Source organism: Balaenoptera musculus, chromosome 1 (genome assembly GCF_009873245.2).
Source record: "Balaenoptera musculus isolate JJ_BM4_2016_0621 chromosome 1, mBalMus1.pri.v3, whole genome shotgun sequence".
Classification (NCBI taxonomy): domain Eukaryota; kingdom Metazoa; phylum Chordata; class Mammalia; order Artiodactyla; family Balaenopteridae; genus Balaenoptera; species Balaenoptera musculus.
This window is the reverse complement of record NC_045785.1, coordinates 78,259,947-78,278,100: the sequence shown is the minus strand read 5'-3', so window position 1 is coordinate 78,278,100 and position 18,154 is coordinate 78,259,947. Positions and strand designations below refer to the sequence as shown.

The window sequence follows — 18,154 nt, the reverse complement described above, 5'->3', positions numbered from 1 at the left end:
AATCTGTCCATTTCTTCCAAGTTGTCCATTTTATTGGCATAGAGTTGCTTGTAGTAATCTCTCATGATCTTTTGTATTTCTGCAGTGTCAGTGGTTACTTCTCCTTTTTCATTTCTAATTCTATTGATTTGAGTCTTCTCCCTTTTTCTCTTGATGAGTCTGGCTAATGGTTTATCAATTTTGTTTATCTTCTCAAAGAACCAGCTTTTAGTTTCGTTGATTTTTGCTATTGTTTCCTTCATTTCTTTTTCATTTATTTCTGACCTGATCTTTATGATTTCTTTCCTTCTGCTGGCTTTGGGGGTTTTTTTGTTCTTCTTTCTCTAATTGCTTTAGGTGCAAGGTTAGGTTGTTTATTCGAGATGTTTCCTGTTTCTTGAGGTAGGCTTGTATTGCTATAAACTTCCCTCTTAGCACTGCTTTTGCTGCGTCCCATAGGTTTTGGGTGGTCATATCTCCATTGTCATTTGTTTCTAGGTATTTTTTGATTTCCCCTTTGATTTCTCCAGTGATCACTTCGTTATTAAGTAGTGTATTGTGTAGCCTCCATGTGTTTGTATTTTTTACAGATCTTTTCCTGTAATTGATATCTAGTCTCATAGCGTTGTGGTCGGAAAAGATACTTGATACGATTTCAATTTTCTTAAATTTACCAAGGCTTGATTTGTGACCCAAGGTATGATCTATCCTGGAGAATGTTCCATGAGCACTTGAGAAAAATGTGTATTCTGTTGTTTTTGGGTGGAATGTCCTATAAATATCAATTAAGTCCATCTTGTTTAATGTATCATTTAAAGCTTGTGTTTCCTTATTTATTTTCATTTTGGATGATCTGTCCATTGGTGAAAGTGGGGTGTTAAAGTTCCCTACTATGATTGTGTTACTGTCGATTTCCCCTTTTATGGCTGTTAGTATTTGCCTTATATATTGAGGTGCTCCTATGTTGGGTGCATATATATTTACAATTGTTATACCTTCCTCTTGGATCGATCCCTTGATCATTATATAGTGTCCTTCTTTGTCTCTTTTAATAGTCTTTATTTTAAAGTCTATTTTGTCTGATATGAGAATCGCTACTCCAGCTTTCTTTTGATTTCCATTTGCATGGAATATCTTTTTCCATCCCCTCACTTTCAGTCTGTATGTGTCTCTAGGTCTGAAGTGGGTCTCTTGTAGACAGCATATATATGGGTCTTGTTTTTGTATCCATTCAGCCAGCCTGTGTCTTTTGGTGGGAGCATTTAATCCATTTACATTCAAGGTAATTATCGATATGTATGTTCTTATTCCCATTTTCTTAAATGTTTTGGGTTTGTTATTGTAGGTGTTTTCCTTCTCTTGTGTTTCTTGCCTAGAGAAGTTCCTTTAGCATTTGTTGTAAAGCTGGTTTGGTGGTGCTGAACTCTCTCAGCTTTTGCTTGTCTGTAAAGGTTTTAATTTCTCCATCACATCTGAATGAGATCCTTGCTGGGTAGAGTAATCTTGGTTGTAGGTTTTTCTCCTTCATCACTTTAAGTATATCCTGCCACTCCCTTCTGGCTTGCAGAGTTTCTGCTGAAAGATCAGATGTTAACCTTATGGGGATTCCCTTGTGTGTTATTTGTTGTTTTTCCCTTGCTGCTTTTAATATGTTTTCCTTATATTTAATTTTTGACAGTTTGATTAATATGTGTCTTGGCGTGTTTCTCCTTGGATTTATCCTGTATGGGACTCTCTGTGCTTCCAGGACTTGATTAACTATTTCCGTTCCCATATTAGGGAAGTTTTCAACTATAATCTCTTCAAATATTTTCTCAGTCCCTTTCTTTTTCTCTTCTTCTTCTGGGACCCCTATAATTTGAATGTTGGTGCGTTTAATGTTGTCCCAGAGGTCTCTGAGACTGTCCTCAGTTCTTTTCATTCTTTTTTCTTTATCTTGCTCTGCAGTAGTTATTTCCACCATTTTATCTTCCAGGTCACTTATCCTTTCTTCTGCCTCAGTTATTCTGCTATTGATCCCATCTAGAGTATTTTTAATTTCATTTATTGTGTTTTTCATCGTTGCTTGGTTCCTCTTTAGTTCTCCTATGTCCTTGTTAAATGTTTCTTGCATTTTGTGTATTCTAGTTGCAAGATTTTGGATCATCCTTACTATCATTATTCTGAATTCTTTTTCAGGTAGACTACCTATTTCCTCTTCATTTGTTAAGTCTGGTGTGTTTTGACCCTGCTCCTTCATCTGCTGTGTGTTTTTCTGTCGTCTCATTTTGCTTATCTTACTGTGTTTGGGGTCTCCTTTTCACAGGCTGCAGGTTCGTAGTTCTTGTTGTTTTTGGTATCTGTCCCCAGTGGCTAAGGTTGGTTCAGTGGGTTGTGTAGGCTTCCTGGTGGAGGGAACTAGTGCCTGAGTTCTGGTGGATGAGGCTGGATCTTGTCTTTCTGGTGGGCACGTCCACGTCTGGTGGTGTATTTGGGGGTGTCTGTGGCCTTATTATGATTTTAGGCAGCCTCTCTGCTAATGGATGGGGCTGTGTTCCTGTCTTGCTAGTTGTTTGGCATAGGGTGTCCAGCACTGTAGCTTGCTGGTCGTTGAGTGAAGCTGGGTCTTGATGTTGAGATGGAGATCTCTGAGAGATTTTTGCTGTTTGGTATTACGTGGAGCTGGGAGGTCTCTTGTGGACCAGTGTCCTGAAGTTGGCTCTCCCACCTCAGAGGCACGGCCCTGATGCCTGGCTGGAGCACCAAGAGCCTTTTGTTCACACAGCTCAGAGTAAAAGGGAGAAAAAATAGAAAGAAAGAAAGAAAGAGGCTATAATATAGTGAAGTAAAATAAAGCTATTATAAAGCAAAGCTATACAGACAAAATCTCACCCAGAAGCATATACATATACACTCACAAAAAAAGGAAAAGGGGAAAAATTAATATATCCTGCTCCCAAAGTCCACCTCCTGAATTTGGGATGATTCGTTGTCTATTCAGGTATTCAAAACATGCAGGCACATCAAGTTGTTTGTGGAGTTTTAATCCGCTGCTTCTGAGGCTGCTGGGAGAGATTTCCCTTTCTCTTCTTTGTTCGCACAGCTCCCGGGGTTCAGCTTTGGATTTGGACCCGCCTCTGCGTGTAGGTCGCCTGAGGGCGTCTGTTCCCCGCCCAGACAGGATGGGGTTAAAGGAGCAGCTGCTTCGGGGGCTCTGGCTCACTCAGGCCGCAGGGAGGGAGGGGTACAGAGGAGGCGGGTCGAGCCTGCGGCGGCAGAGGGCTAGCGTGACGTTGCACTAGCCTGAGGCGCGCAGTGTGTTCTCCCGGGGAAGTTGTCCCCGGATCACGGGACCCTGGCAGTGGCGGGCTGCACAGGCTACCAGGAGGGGCGGTGTGGAGGGTGACCTGTGCTCGCACACAGGCTTTTTGGAGGCGGCAGCAGCAGCCTTAGCATCTCACGCCCGTCTCTGGGGCCCGCCCTGATCGCCGTGGCTCGCGCCCGTCTCTGGAGTTCTTTTAGGCGGCGCTCTGAATCCCCTCTCCTTGCGCGCCGAGAAACAAAGAGGCAAGAAAAAGTCTCTTGCCTCTTCGGCAGCTGCAGGCTTTTTCCCGGTCTCCCTCCCAGCCAGCTGTGGTGTGCTAACCCCTTCAGGCTGTGTTCACCCCGCCAACCCCAGTCCTCTCCCTGAGATCTGCCCGAAGCCCGAGCCTCAGCTCCCAGCCCCGCCCGCCCCGGCGGGGGAGCAGACAAGCCTCTCTTGGGCTGGTGAGTGCTGCTCGGCACCGAGCCTCTGTGCGGGAGTCTCTCCGCTTTGCCCTCCGCACCCCTGTGGCTGTGCTCTCCTCCGTGGCTCCGAAGCTTCCCCCCTCTGCCACCCACAGTCTCTGCCCGTGGAGGGGCTTCCTAGTGCGTGGAAGTCTTTCCTCCTCCATGGCTCCCTCCCACTGGTGCAGGTCCCGTCCCTATTCTTTTGTCTCTGTTATTTCTTTTTTCTTTTGCCCTACCCAAGTACGGGGGGAGTTTCTTGCCTTTTGGGGGGTCTGACATTTTCTGCCAGCGTTCAGTGGGTGTTCTGTAGGAGCAGTTCCACGTGTAGATGTATTTCTACTGTATCTGTGGGAAGGAAGGTGATCTCTGCGTCTTACTCTTCCGCCATCTTCTCTCCTCCCCTCTAGGTATTTTTTGATTTCCTCTTTGAATTCTTCAGTGATCTCTTGGTTATTTAGTAACTTATTGTTTAGCCTCCATGTGTTTGTGTTTTTTACATTTTTCTTCCCAGTAATTGGTTTCTAATCTCATAGCGTTGTGGTCCAAAAAGACACTTGATATGATTCAATTTTCTTAAATTTACCAAGGCTTGATTTGTGACCCAAGATGTGATCTATCCTGGAGAATGTTCTGTGTGCACTTGAGAAGAAAGTGTAATCTGCTGTTTTTGGATGGAATGTCCTATAAATATCAATTAAATCTATCTGGTCTATTATGTCATTTAAAGCTTGTGTTTCCTTATTAATTTTCTGTCTGTATGATCTGTCTATTGGTGTAAGTGAGGTGTTAAAGTCCCCCACTATTATTGTGTTACCGTCGATTTCCTCTTTTATAGCTGTTAGCAGTTGCCTTATGTACTAAGGTGCTATGTTGTGTGCATCTATATTTATGATTGTTATATATTCTTCTTGGATTGATCCCTTGATCATTATGTAGTGTCCTTCCTTGTCTCTTGTAACATTCTTTATTTTAAAGTCTGTTTTATCTGATATGAGTATTGCTACTCCAGCTCTCTTTTGATTTCCATTTGCATGGAATATGTTTTTCCATCCCCTCACTTTCAGTCTGTATGTGGCCCTAGATCTTAAGTGGGTTTCTTGTAGACAGCATATATATGGGTCTTGTTTTTGTATCCATTCAACAAGCCTGTGTCTTTTGGTTGGAGCATTTAATCCATTCATGTTTAAGGTAATTATCAAGATGTATGTTCCTATTATCATTTTCTTAATTGTTATGGGTTTGTTTTTGTAGGTCCTTTTCTTCTCTTGTGTTTTCCACTTAGAGAAATTTTTTTAGCATTTGTTGTAGAGCTGGTTTGGTGGTGCTGAATTCTCTTAGCTTTTGCTTGTCTGTAAAGCTTTTGATTTCTCCATTGAATCTGAATGAGATCCTTGCTGGGTAGAGTAATCTTGGTTGTAGGTTCCTCCCTTTCATCATTTTATATATATTGTGCCACTCCCTTCTGGTTTGTAGAGTTTCTGCTGAGAAATCATCTGTTAACCTTATGGGGATTCCTTTGTATGATATTTGTCCTTTTTCCCTTGTTGCTTTCAATAATTTTTCTTTGTCTTTAATTTTTGTCAGTTTGATAACTATGTGTCTTGGCATGTTTCTCCTTGGGTTTATCCTCCCTGGGACTCTCTGCGCTTCCTGGACTTGGGTGGTTATTTCTTTTCCCATGTTAGAGAAGTTTTCAACTATAATCTCTTCAAATATTTTCTCGGGTCCTTTCTCTCTCTCCTGTCCTTCTGGATCCCTATTATGTGAATGTTGTTGTGTTTCATGTTGTTCCAGAGGTCTCTTAGGCTGTCTTCATTTCTTTTCATTCTTTTCTCTTTATTCTGTTCCACAGCAGTGAATTCCACCATTCCATCTTCCAGGTCACTTATCCATTCTTCTGCCTCAGTTATTCTGCTACTGATTCCTTCTAGTGTATTTTTCATTTCAGTTATTGTATTGTTCATTTCTGTGTGTTTGTTGTTTAATTTTTCTATGTGTTTGTTCTTTAATTCTTCTAGGTCTTTGTTAAACATTTCTTGCATCTTCTCGATCTTTGCCTCCATTCTTTTTCTGAGGTCCTGGGTCATCTTCACTATCATTATTCTGAATTCTTTTTCTGGAAGGTTGCCTATCTCCACTTCATTTAGTTGTTTTTCTGGGATTTTATCTTGTTCCTTCATCTGGTATATAGCCCTCTGCCTTTTCATTCTGTCTATCTTTCTGTGAATGCGATTTTCGTTCCACAGGCTGCAGAATTGTAGTTCTTCTTGTTTCTGCTGTCTGTCCTCTAAACATAACTCTTTTTGACAGATATAATCGTATATATTTGAAGTAGACAACATGGTAATTCCATATATATATACATTTTAGAATGATTACAAAGATCAAGATAATTAACACATACATCCCCTCACACAGTTAACATAGTTAACTCTTTTCTGTGTGTATATGTTTCTGTGTGTGTGTGTGTGTGTATGTTGAAAACACTTAAGATTTACTCTCAGCAACTTTCAAGAACGTAACTATAGCAGGAGTGTCAGATGGAAAACGGTTTAGGAACTTACAAATCCAGACTTAATTGTCATTTTTTCCTGGAGCAGGTCCTTCCTAGTACTGCTTGAGTATTATGAGTAAAGGAAGAATGTAGTTCTACCTGCCTGACCCTTAATACCTACAAGGGACAGATGCTGCTTGAGAAGTGGCCTTATTATTCCAGATAATAAGGCATTGCTTATATCTTCCACTTTGTTCTCCTCTCTGCCATTCTATTGTCACCTGCAAGGTCCATGTAAAGTAAAGTGAGATGCCTTTGGTAAGCAAATGAGAGGAGTCAGTAAACCATCACAGCAGTACCATGACTGCATATCAGGAAACCTATACAAAAGATTTAAACAAAATTGAGGTTGATTTCTCTCTTATGTCAATACAGTAGGTCTGGAGCTAGAGTGGTAGCGTCATGATATCAGGGCTCAGGCTCCTTGTCTCCCATACTATTGTTCTACCATCTTCAACTTGAAGATTCTACCTGGTGGTGCAAGAGGGTGGTAGCCAACTTGTCTGTACTCAAACTGTCAGGGAAACCACAAACAGAGGGAGCAATAAGGGCATATGATCCTTCAAGACATTTCCTGGAAGCAGCACATACAGCCTCCACTTATATCCCATTGGCTAGAATTTAGTCATATGGCTCCCACCCAGCTAAAACAGAGACTGGAAATACAGTCTTTATACCAAGCACTCATATACTCTGCTGAAATTTGGTGGTTGTATTGCTATAGAAGAAAAGAATACTAAATATTGGGGCATAACTAGCAGCCCCATCCTAAAGATTCTCTTTCCCTTTTTCTTAAGGAAAAATTGTATAGTACTTAGTAAGAACCAAGCACAGTTCTAAGGTTTTCTTTTTTTTTTTTTTTTTTGGTCTATGAAGTCATTTAATCCTTAAAATAGCACTATAAGTAAGGTTCTATTACACACATTTTACAGATAAGGAAATTGAAACACAGAGAAATGAAGTAACTTGCCCAAGTTTACACAGCTAGAAAATTGCAGAGTTGAGATCTGAACCAGACAGGTTGGCTTGCCAACTAAGCTATACTGCCTTCTCTCTGCTGTATTTCAGAATATTTTTAGCCCTCTGTATGAGAAAGTGGAAAAGACTTTAAAAGGGAGATACTGTCTTTTTATTCAGAAAACAAATGAGCACAAGATATAAGAAAAGCACAGCCTTTAGCTATTAATTCCAAGGAGTCACTTACATTTCTGTTTTAAAAGCCAACATGAGTATAAAGAATAACACAAAGCTTGGCATATGAACAAAGTATTTGAATGCCCAGCATTTGGTCTTCCAATCATTGAATGAATGTGCATGTAAACCAATAACAACAACAAGAGATGGCAAATCAAACATATTTATACTCTCTCTCTCTACTTAAACCACACTGAAATAACAGTGAGGGGGTTCTTTCAAGCCATAAACCTGTGAGAAAAAGAACAAGGGGAAAGACAGTGACAACAAGTTTATAGACCTTAGAAAGCAAACAGGCAGGTAGAAACTGACAGCAGATTCAAAAAAGCTGCATCCCGGGCTTCCCTGGTGGCGCAGTGGTTGAGAATCTGCCTGCCAATGCAGGGGACACGGGTTCGAGCCCTGGTCTGGGAAGATCCCACATGCCACGGAGCAACTAGGCCCGTGAGCCACAATTACTGAGCCTGCGCGTCTGGAGCCTGTGCTCCGCAACAAGAGAGGCCGCGATAGTGAGAGGCCCGTGCACCCCGATGAAGAGTGGCCCCCACTTGCCGCAACTAGAGAAAGCCCTCGCATGGCAACGAAGACCCAACACAGCCATAAATAAATAAATAAATAAATTTATTAAAAAAAAAAAAAAAGAAGAATCCCAGATTCATCACAAAGAAAGCCAAAAAAGCAACTAGATCTACCTCCACAGAACTCTCCAAAAGTTCAGGACTAAAAACACGAGGGTCATTTAAAGGCCTTTCTAAGAAACAGCTAGATCCTCAGATCCACACTGCAAATTCACACATCCCCACCAAATTTCCTCCTTCACCTCAGCAAGAGATTGGCAGTTTATACTCTGAAGAGGGTAAACAGAGAGTGTCTGAATTAGGAGAAACTAGGCAGAGGTGGCTGTGGAGTGGTAGAGCTGAAAAAGAGGAATAAGTGAATGTCAGCAGAATGAACGTTGTGACCCTAGCCCCCTTTTCTTCCTCTGCCACCGCCCTAGCCCAGACAACATCATATCTCCCACTAACAGCCTCCTAACCGCCTCCTTCCTGCTTCTACTCTCGCCTACCTGCAAGTCTCTTCTCCAAAGCAACTAGAGTGTCTTTTTAAAATGTAATTAAGATTATATTATTCCTCTGCTTAAGATCTTCCAATGGCTACTTCAATATAAAATCGAAACTATCTGTGGTCTTCAGGGTTCTGCATGATCTGGTCCCTGCTTTCCTCTCCACCCTAATCTGGAAGCACTTTTCCCTGGATTACAGTGCTTTAGACACACTGGCCTCTTTCTTATTCCTTGCATGCCAAGTTTATTCTCATATCAGAGCCTTTTCAACTGCTATATTCCTATCCAGAATCATTTTTTGCAAAGTTGTGTCTTTATCATTCAATTCTGGTTCAAATGTTACCTTCTCAAAAAAAGCCTATCCTGACTATCGTATTTAAACTATCTGCAGTCTCCACCCCTCATTGCTTCTTTCATAGCGCTTATCACCATCTGAAGTCATTGTATATACTTACTTGTCTGTTGCCTGTTTCTTCCTCTTTAAGGTTTGAGGCACTCACTTTCTCTGCCTCATTTCCCCCAGAAGCCTCCAAACCTCTGTTTTCAATTCATGTATTTGTTAAATATGAGAAAAAGATAAGCAGTACCTGGCGTCAGGAACTGAACTGACACTTACCCTTAAGGCTTTGGTATTGTTAGGAACTAGACCTGGTGTTCCCCTGTAAAATATGAAAATCCAACAGAACACTAACATCAGTCACTCTCTGATTATGATGAAATGAGACAACAGATAAGATCACTCAATAAACTTGCCTAAACTCAAATAAAAACAAGGTCACTGCAAACTACAAAAATAGCAAACCTCCTCTTCTCCCGGCTAGCAAAACCATTGCTTCTTTACCAACTACAGACTTAGCCTTGAAACTTTCCTCCCTTCTTCTACATAAGATGTATTATGATGCCCAATCTAATAATCACCCCCACTTCCAGACAGCACCCAAAACAGCATGAATCTCCATTTCCTTGAACCCTCCCCTCCAAATCACCCAATACAAGCTCAAATACTTGTCCCTATTGTACACAAGCATCTCTCCATTCACTTAATCATCTTCTGAATCTCGCAGTACCTAGTTGCAGAGTAGATTCCTTCAACCAGAGAGTATCTTTGTTCTTTCCCCTGCAGTTGAATAACAAGCTACTGCCCCCCAACTCCTTCTATCCTCTCATTTTCTTAAATTAGGAGATAAGGAAAATCTAGTTATGAAACCTAATTCTTACCAGAACCTCTCCTTTTGCTAACACTGCCCTCAATAAAGGAGTAATTTCTGGTGTTCCTTTTTCTCTTAGCTGATTTTTCTTCTTCACGTTTAAAGTGTCACTTATTTTCCTTCTCAGTTTCATACCCTATTCCATTCTCGGTTCTCTGATCGAATTCGTTTTACTGTTCAGGAAAGTAAAGTTCCTTTTTTTTCCCCCTCTCCACCATCATAGGTGATAAATACATCTACAAAACTTTTCGCACACTCTCTTTAGCCTTGCCCTCTCTGGCACCTTCTAACATCATTCAAACTACAGCCTTCCCCTCACCTAAGCCCTGTGACCTCACAGCTTGCCTTTTCTTCCAAATCAATCCTTTGTCCTATGACCCGCCCCAAATCAATAGGTCACATACATCCAATTAGACCTCAATTTCATATCCAATCCCGGCCATCTACAAGCCTCCGCCCCATTCCACCCCTTACCCAGACCCGCGTCTATTGCACGGCCCTGATCCGGCTCCGCACCTCCACCTGCCAAGTCCAGTCCGGGTTCCCGGCTGTCCTCACAGCACATCGCGCCGGAGTCTAGACCCCACAGCCAATCCCCGGCCACATCCCCGCGCAACCTCCATCCCGCCCCCTTACTCTCCAGTGCCCGGCGCCTTTCACCGCCCCCTTCACCACGCCCGCCCAGTTGCGTCCAGTCCGCTACCCCGGCCTACCCCTCAGCCAATCGGCGTTTGGAATTCCTACCCCACAGTCAATCCCGTCCAGGCTCCGCCCCCACGTCCGAGTCCCGCCCCATCAGGCTCTCGAGACCTCGCGGGACTGGAACTTCGGGAGGCGAGCTGTTCGCGCGAGGGGTGTGAGTGGGGCGCAAGGCGGGCACTTGGTGGTGGTGACGGCAGTGGTCTCGGGTGCGGAGCCGCGCGGAGGGAGGCTGGGAGGGAGGGAGGGAGGCCTAGCTGGGGTGCGCTCGCCGGGCCGCGCGCCTGGCGGGCTGGGAGGAAGAGCCAGGGCTGGATTTCCTTCAGCATTCGGACTCGCCTTCCGGAGCTGAGGCGGGAGCGCGGGCCTGGGCCGCTGACCCCCGGGCCCTGGCGGACCACGGGGCTGGTAGCAGAGGGTCAGCGCTGGAATTTCAGAGTTTGCTTGCTCCGGAGAGGGAATGGCCCTGAGGTGACTGGTCTTCTAGGGTGGGGTCCCTTGGACCCCGGTCCTCGTCTGCTCCTTTTGCGCTTCATTTTTGCAATTTGGGCATTTTGTAAACGGTGTGGGAAGCTGACACCGACTCCAGTTCATCCGTAATCGGGATTCTCAATTAAAAAAAGGGGACAAAGGCTGCTCACTTGCCACATAAGTGACTCTTAGTGGAACCCATAGTTTTTAGATAAAAGAGAAAAGAGGCCCAATCTGTTGCTTTTGGAGCCCCCAACCCAGTACGGACATAATTCCGTCTTGCTGGCGCGCGGCTCTTCCGCTGCTACCTAAGGGCGCAGCCGGGCAGCTGGCTCCTTCCACACCGGGCTGCACACCCACCATTACAAAGTTTTAACTCACGTGGGGCTGAAACCAAACTCATGACAACTTAAACCGGACAGCCAGATTCCTTACCTCTGCAGAAATTTATAATTAATTACACGAATCCCATTTTCACAAAACAGCTTTTCAGCAATTTCAGGATCATGTCTCCTAACTTAAGTCTTGTGCCGGCTCAGTATGGCTGATTTTTTCCATTCTTGCTTCAGTGACGTGGCTTTCAGGCTTATTCCCACTGTACTTCCCCCGCCAGTACCTTGTTCACCTCCTATATGCCCTCTGTTGTATCAGTAAGCCTTATAAACATTCTAGAAGTGGACCAACAGGCAGAGCGTGAGGTGGAAATAAACTTTCCTTGGGTCAGACTCTTAACCTGGGTTGTGCATTCATTAGCACTAGGCCTTTTTGCAGTCACCTCACATTAATCTTCCTTGAGCTTGCTGTTAACCTGAACATCTGTACTTTGTGAAATTCACTAAATCTTTTCCTGCCTCTCCTCCACGTATGCAAAGTGGTTATGAATTGATTATCTGGGTTTAAGTCCAGAGTTTCAAACTTTTTACAATGCATCTTGACTGCTTTACTCATCTTTTAGCTCTGGATTCTCCAACAATCCATCAGCCTTCTCAGCTTCAGGTCCCCCCACGCTGTGCCACACATATCTTCTGTATCTTCATTTTAAACAGTCTACACCAATGATAATAAATAGTTTAATTTTCTATTGATCATGCGTATATGACTACGGAGCTTATCTTATGTATAATATGCCATAATCAGGTTTACTAGATCACCCTGATTCACAATTTCCTGATTTTCTTCACAGAACACTGGTTTTAAGTATAAATGAAACAGTGAAAATATTGTTTAAAATGAAAAGCCATATACCTTTTGATTTTGTCCAGCTTTTCAGTGACATCCCAATTTATTCATTTAGCTTCTCGGTAAATATGCATATGGAATGTTAATTGCTTTAGAAAAGTGCTGCTCAAAAAATGTTTATTTAAAGTACAGAAGAAAAAAAGCTTCAGGGGTTCTGAATCTGTATCTGTCAGCCTGCTTAGATTTCTTTGGAGCCAGTAATTCACTGGTGCCCTCACAGTTCCTTTTACAATGAAATTACCTAGTGAGAGAGTAATGAGTGAGAAGAAAAAAGATCTGGGCATTGAGGAATTCTGTCATTTAAGTTTGGGAAAATGAAAGATTGTCATAGGTCAAAAGCCAAGGGAAAGTGGTGTTTCTGGGAGGAGACAGGGCTTGACCTGCTGATCTAAAGCTGCAGAGAGCTCAAGGAAAGTGAGAATTGCAAAATGTCCAGTGAATTTAACAATATGAATGTCAAAATTGACTTGCACAAGAGCTGCCTCTATGGAATGATGGGTACAAAACTCAGATTGCGCTGGGTTAAGGAGTATAGATTGAGGAAAGGGGACAGTTAATAAAATGATGTTTTCATTGGGTTGGCCAAAAAGTTCGGTTTTTTTCAATAAGATGGCTGTAGTAGCACTTAGTTGTCTTTAACTTCATTCGAAACAATTTTATTAGATTGTATTGTGACAGCTGTGATATCAGCGTGCATTTTTTAAAAACTTATCAAAATTGGTGAATTTTTGTATAGCCATTTTAATATTGACGATGGAAGAAAAAAGCAATATTTTCTGCATATTATGCTTTATTGTTTCAAGAAAGGTAAAAACGCAACCTAAGTGCAAAAAAAAATTTCTGCAGTGTATGGAGAAGGTGCTGTGACTGACTGAACGTGTCAAAAGTGTCTTGTGATGTTTTGTGCTGGAGATTTCTCGCTGGACGATGCTCCATGGTCGGGTAGACCAGTTGAAGTTGATAGTGATCAAATCGAGACGTTGATTGACAACAATCAACATTATACCACTTGGGAGATAGCCAACATACTCAAAATATCCAAATCAAGCATTGAAAATCATTTGCATCAGCTTGGTTATGTGAATCACTTTGATGTTTGGGTTCCACATAAGTTAAGGGAAGAAAACCTTCTTGACCATACTTCCGCATGCAATTCTCTACTTAAACGTAATGAAAACGTTACGTTTTTAAAACAAATTGGGACAGGCAATGAAAAGTGGATACTGTACAATAATGTGGAACGGAAGAGATCGTGGGGCAAGGGAAATGAACCACCAGCAACCACATCAAAGGCCGGTCTTCACCTAAAGAAGGTGATGTTGTGTATATGGTGGGATTGGAAGGGAGTCCTCTATTATGAGGTCCTTCCAGAAAACCAAACGATTAATTCCAACAAGTACTGCTCCCAGTTAGACCAACTGAAAGCAGCAGTTGACAAAAAGCGTCCGGAATTAGTCAACAGAAAACGCATGATCTTCCATCAGGATAATGCAAGACCACATGTTTCTTTGATGACCAGACAAAAACAGCTTGGCTGGGAAGTTCTGATTCATCTGCCGTATTTACCAGACATTGTACCTTTGGATTTCCATTTATTTCGGTCTTTACAAAATTCTCTTAATGGAAAAAATTTTAATTCCCTCGAAGACTGTAAAAGGCACCTGGAACAGTTCTTTGCTCAAAAAGGTAAAAAGTTTTGGGAAGATGGAATTATGAAGTTGCCTGAAAAATGGCAGAAGGTCGTGGAACAAAACAGTGAATACGTTGTTCAATGAAGTTCTTGGTGAAAATGAATAATGTGTCTTTTATTTTTACCTTAAACTTTTTGGCCAACCCAATAACTAGAAGGGACTTGAGCAAGGAAAGCTGAATATGCCGAGGAGAGGGGTAATAATCAATGGAGCAAAGTCTCTGTGGAGGGGAGAGGAATGACATCTAAGTCATGGGAGGAGGGACTGTCCTTTTGTAGCAGGATCACTTCCTTTATTATAGTAGGAAGAAAAAAGGAATATTTTCAGGTTTGGTTTTTTAGATGTGGGTAGGTTGAAAGAGTTCGCATCTGATGGCTTCTATTTTCTCTGTGATAGAGAGCAAGGTCATCTGCTTAGACTAAAGAGGGTTTTATGTTAGAGGAGTGTGGGAAAAATTTAAATAATCATTTTGTACTATGGGAGAGAAATCTTGCCTATTCTCTTATGGCTTTTGGTTGGGCCCAAGAATTAAACTGACATAAAACAGATTAACAGGAGAAAAGCACACATTTGATAAAAGTTCTATGTGACACAGGAGCTTTCACAAGGAAATGAAGACCCAAAGAAGTAGCAAAACCAAGTGCTTTTATGCTAGATTGAACAAAGAGAGGCCATTGTGGAAAAGTAACCCAAAAATATGGGGAGACTAAAGGAAGATAAGAATTATTTTAACAAGGTCTGTTTGCACAGAATTCTCTCCGCTTTAACTCCCTGTCTAAGAGTGTTTCTTTTTTCCCAGTATAGGGCAGGTATCTTTCACATGGGAATTTTATCTCCTGTTTTCAGGAAGAAAGGGGGAGATCAGATCACTCTTCTTGCCTCGGCTGTTTTTCCAGTGCCTTTAGCTCACAATAATCCTTAGGCCAAAGTGGCAATTTGGGGGGGGGTGGGTATATTCTGCCATCCTCTACCTATAGAGTATAGTAGAAATGCTGGAGAGTGTTGGGGGTCAATTTGAGATTAATGACCATAATTTGTGGTGAAACCAATCCTATCCTTTGTGATTTTCTCCAGCAGTCCACAGCTTCATGGGCCATAGGAAAAACAGACACTGTAATTGAGTTCGTCCAGGGCCAGGGTTTTATAGATACCTATCAATAAAAGACAGACAGGGGGAGCTAGGGCATTGTAAAGAACATTATTGAAGCAGTGGAACTGGTGTCTAAATTGGAAAATAAAGGAAGGTGAGGGCTGATTGAGAAAAGGAGAGGCAGCCTCCTAGAGATCTTGATGATATTTAAGAATAGTAATCATTGGAATAAGTAAGCAAATTGGAAGGATAGGTAGTTTATGGTCAAAGATCAGAATACTTCAATTAATTGTTTTGGAATTAGACCAGATTGAGGTAATGGCAAGGTGCAGGGTGTGACTGTAGGAGAGAGTGCCTAGGGTGGGATGGAAGAGAAGAGCGATGGGCACAGGGATGTCAGTTGTTGGATGGGCCATCTCTGAAGACATGGGAATTACCTGGGATGATCACAGTACTTAGAGTTGAGAAGAAAACTGTGTGCCTAATGACAAAATCTCTAATGAATGACAAGGGGTTATCAGCAGGCCAGAAGATAATATCATTGAGGCAGATGAGGGAAGTAGTAGTCTGGTGATGGTAAAATAGACGGTAAGAAAGAGATAAGTGGGGCATATACAAGCAAAAGCTGACACTGAGGCATGTAGGAGTGGTATCTTCAGGGAGCAATAAGGTTTCAGTTCAAGCTAGGAGGTACAAGGAACACTCTGAAAACATAAAGATGTAATGGGATTTGCTGAGAATGGTGCAGCTGTTCCAAAAGACACAGTAGAAAGTTTGGAAAGTGGAAGAGAAATGAAAGGCTGGGTCAGTTTCCAGGCAATACATTGCATTATGGCGGTAATGTGCTGCAGAAAACAGGGAAGAAGAGGTGGGAATTAGGCTTTGGGATTTCCAGATGAAAACAGGTAGATTTAGTGTCAACTTTCAAAGGGGAATGGGTATTGAGGTGTGGTGGCCAGAGGGTGTGGTTCACCCAACCTGGGGGGAATCTCCCAAGACCTGCAGTCTGAGGTCACACACAACCAGCCACTGACTTACTGTACTTTCTGAGATTACCTTGAAACCAAGGATTCATTTATTCATCTGTTTTGAAATATGGGGAAACTAAGGCCCACCAAGGGTCAGGGAATTGTCCAAGGATAGAAACCTTTTTTTAGTATCAAAAATAAGGGTTAGAATCCAGGTATCCTGACTCCTAGTCCTGTTTGCTTCCCTCCCAGCTCCCCAACCCCATTTATCTGAAGAAGGTAGAAGAGGTGTCTCTCACTTTTCTACTTGCAAGAAAGAATTTTACTTATACTTTCCTTAATACCAAATAAATTAGGTTGAATTTAAATAAATGGGCATTTATTTTCTGAAAAATATATTGTCCTAAATTAAGTAACTCTATGATACTGAATGAAGATTGTTCAACATAGTCACTGTTGTTTGGTAATACCTTTCCTCAGAACTAGCCCTACTGCCTAATCCAATTAATATTTTATTCCTGAACAGAACTATTAATGACCAAAGAATAGGCATTTCTTGATTTAAGAACACCTGGTCTTTGACTTGAAAGGCGTAAAACATAAGAGGTAATTATTTACTTTACAAAGGAATCAGTATTTCATAAAAGGACTCATCATAAATAGTTCACTTAAATCATTAATTTATAATGTGATTTTATGTATTCATTCAGTCATTTGACACATTTGTTTATCACGTGCCTCCTATGTGCCAGAGAAGACAGTGGTGAACTAATCGCACCAGGTCCCCCTGTTCATGGCGCTTGCATTAAATTATCGAATGAATGAGTGAGTGGTCAGCCAAACAAACAGAAAGTGCTTTGCAGAGAATTATCCTAGGCTGATGTGATGTAGAATGTCTAAGAGGCTGCCATTTAAGCTGAGATTTTATTGACAAGGTAAGGATTTTCTATTTCACTTTTTAAGAAACATCCAATATATTATTTTTCACATCTGTACACTTCACATTTTGGTAACTTAAAGAGATTCATAGCTATTGATAGTTTCAGTGGTCCCTTTGAATCCATAAAGTATGTCTTTTTTTTCTAAAAGTTTGATTATTAGAGGTGAAGGAAATGCCATCCACTGATAGAACATTGTCAGAGTAAAACCTTATGGGAAGTTTCTGCTTTCCTGAATGCTTTCACTTCTAAATGGCAGTATAATAAGAATTCCATTTTGCTTTGATCTCCCTACTTTGACCCATGATTGATAATGATTTCCTTACAAGTAGAGAAGTAATCCAGATTCATGCCTCTTAGCAAGCCATTTCAAGATTCCAGCTACCTAGCTATCTTCTGGAATTGTTGAAGGCAGTACCACCTGAGAAAATAAGGGAAGATTCATTCATATATTCTTCATATTTATCAAGGACCTACTATAATCCTTTTCAAACAACTTTCTAAATAACCTGTTTCTAACAACTTTAATTTACTGTTGCAAATTGCGTTTTTACTAGTGACTTCTCCAGATGATTCCGAAATTTAAGTAGTTCTTAGACTGAAATATTCTGGATTTTATGCCTACTAGGAATGGAACTTTTACTTCCTGTAGTTTAATGCTCTTGGCTAAATTAGAACTTTGTTTTTTAAATTCACCATATCCTTACAGATCTCTACTTTAAAACGACACATGCATAAATTTGTATAAGGAGGATTCTATTAGAATGATTAGAATGATTCTAGTGATGAGAGATTATATCATAGAAAACTCAGCTATCAATAAATTTTATTTCTATTTTATACAAGTTTATGGTCTATCACCTAGCTATAAATGTTTAATAGTGATATAAGTATATATTTACTCCCTTAAAAATTTTTTCTTTTGTCCTGTAGCATGTTTTTGGCCCGGGGGAGACTGTGCACCCTTAGCAGTAGACCTAAATTCCTGAAGACAATTTGTGCTTCAAAAATCCTTGGACTCTCTACTTCTGCTGTAAGTATTGCTTAATCACTTACAGAAATAATATTGCACATATTCTGCAATGTCCAAAAAACATAATTTTTTAGCTACTTTATAATTATTTTATTAGAATGGATATTTCTGTTACATAAACTGAAATTATCTCTTGTCATCAGCTAGACCTGACCTTCACTGGGCAGCTGCTTGCCTGTCTATGTATCAGGCATATTGCTGGGCATTTTATTCAATATCTCACTTTATTTTTTATTTTTTTAAATTGAGGTATAGTTAATTTACAATATTATGTTAG

General features: G+C 41.3%; 1 protein-coding gene across 13 annotated transcripts in view; it reads left to right on the top strand.

Annotated features, from left to right (window-relative positions):
- The first annotated feature begins 10,582 nt into the window (after positions 1-10,582).
- Positions 10,583-18,154, top strand: part of KYAT3 (kynurenine aminotransferase 3) — a 53,097-nt gene continuing 45,525 nt past the window's right edge. Inside the window, exons 1-3 of one of the 13 annotated variants that reach the window (XM_036828523.1) lie at positions 10,583-10,656; positions 16,659-16,841; positions 17,778-17,877. In XM_036828523.1, the coding sequence (XP_036684418.1) occupies positions 17,779-17,877 (99 nt within the window). In that variant the 5' untranslated portion in view covers positions 10,583-10,656; positions 16,659-16,841; position 17,778. Of the gene's footprint in view, positions 10,657-10,727; positions 10,919-13,971; positions 14,585-16,154; positions 16,513-16,564; positions 16,842-17,777; positions 17,878-18,154 lie in introns of those variants that run through there. The other 12 variants (XM_036828573.1, XM_036828583.1, XM_036828553.1 and 9 more) reach the window with 12 other exon arrangements.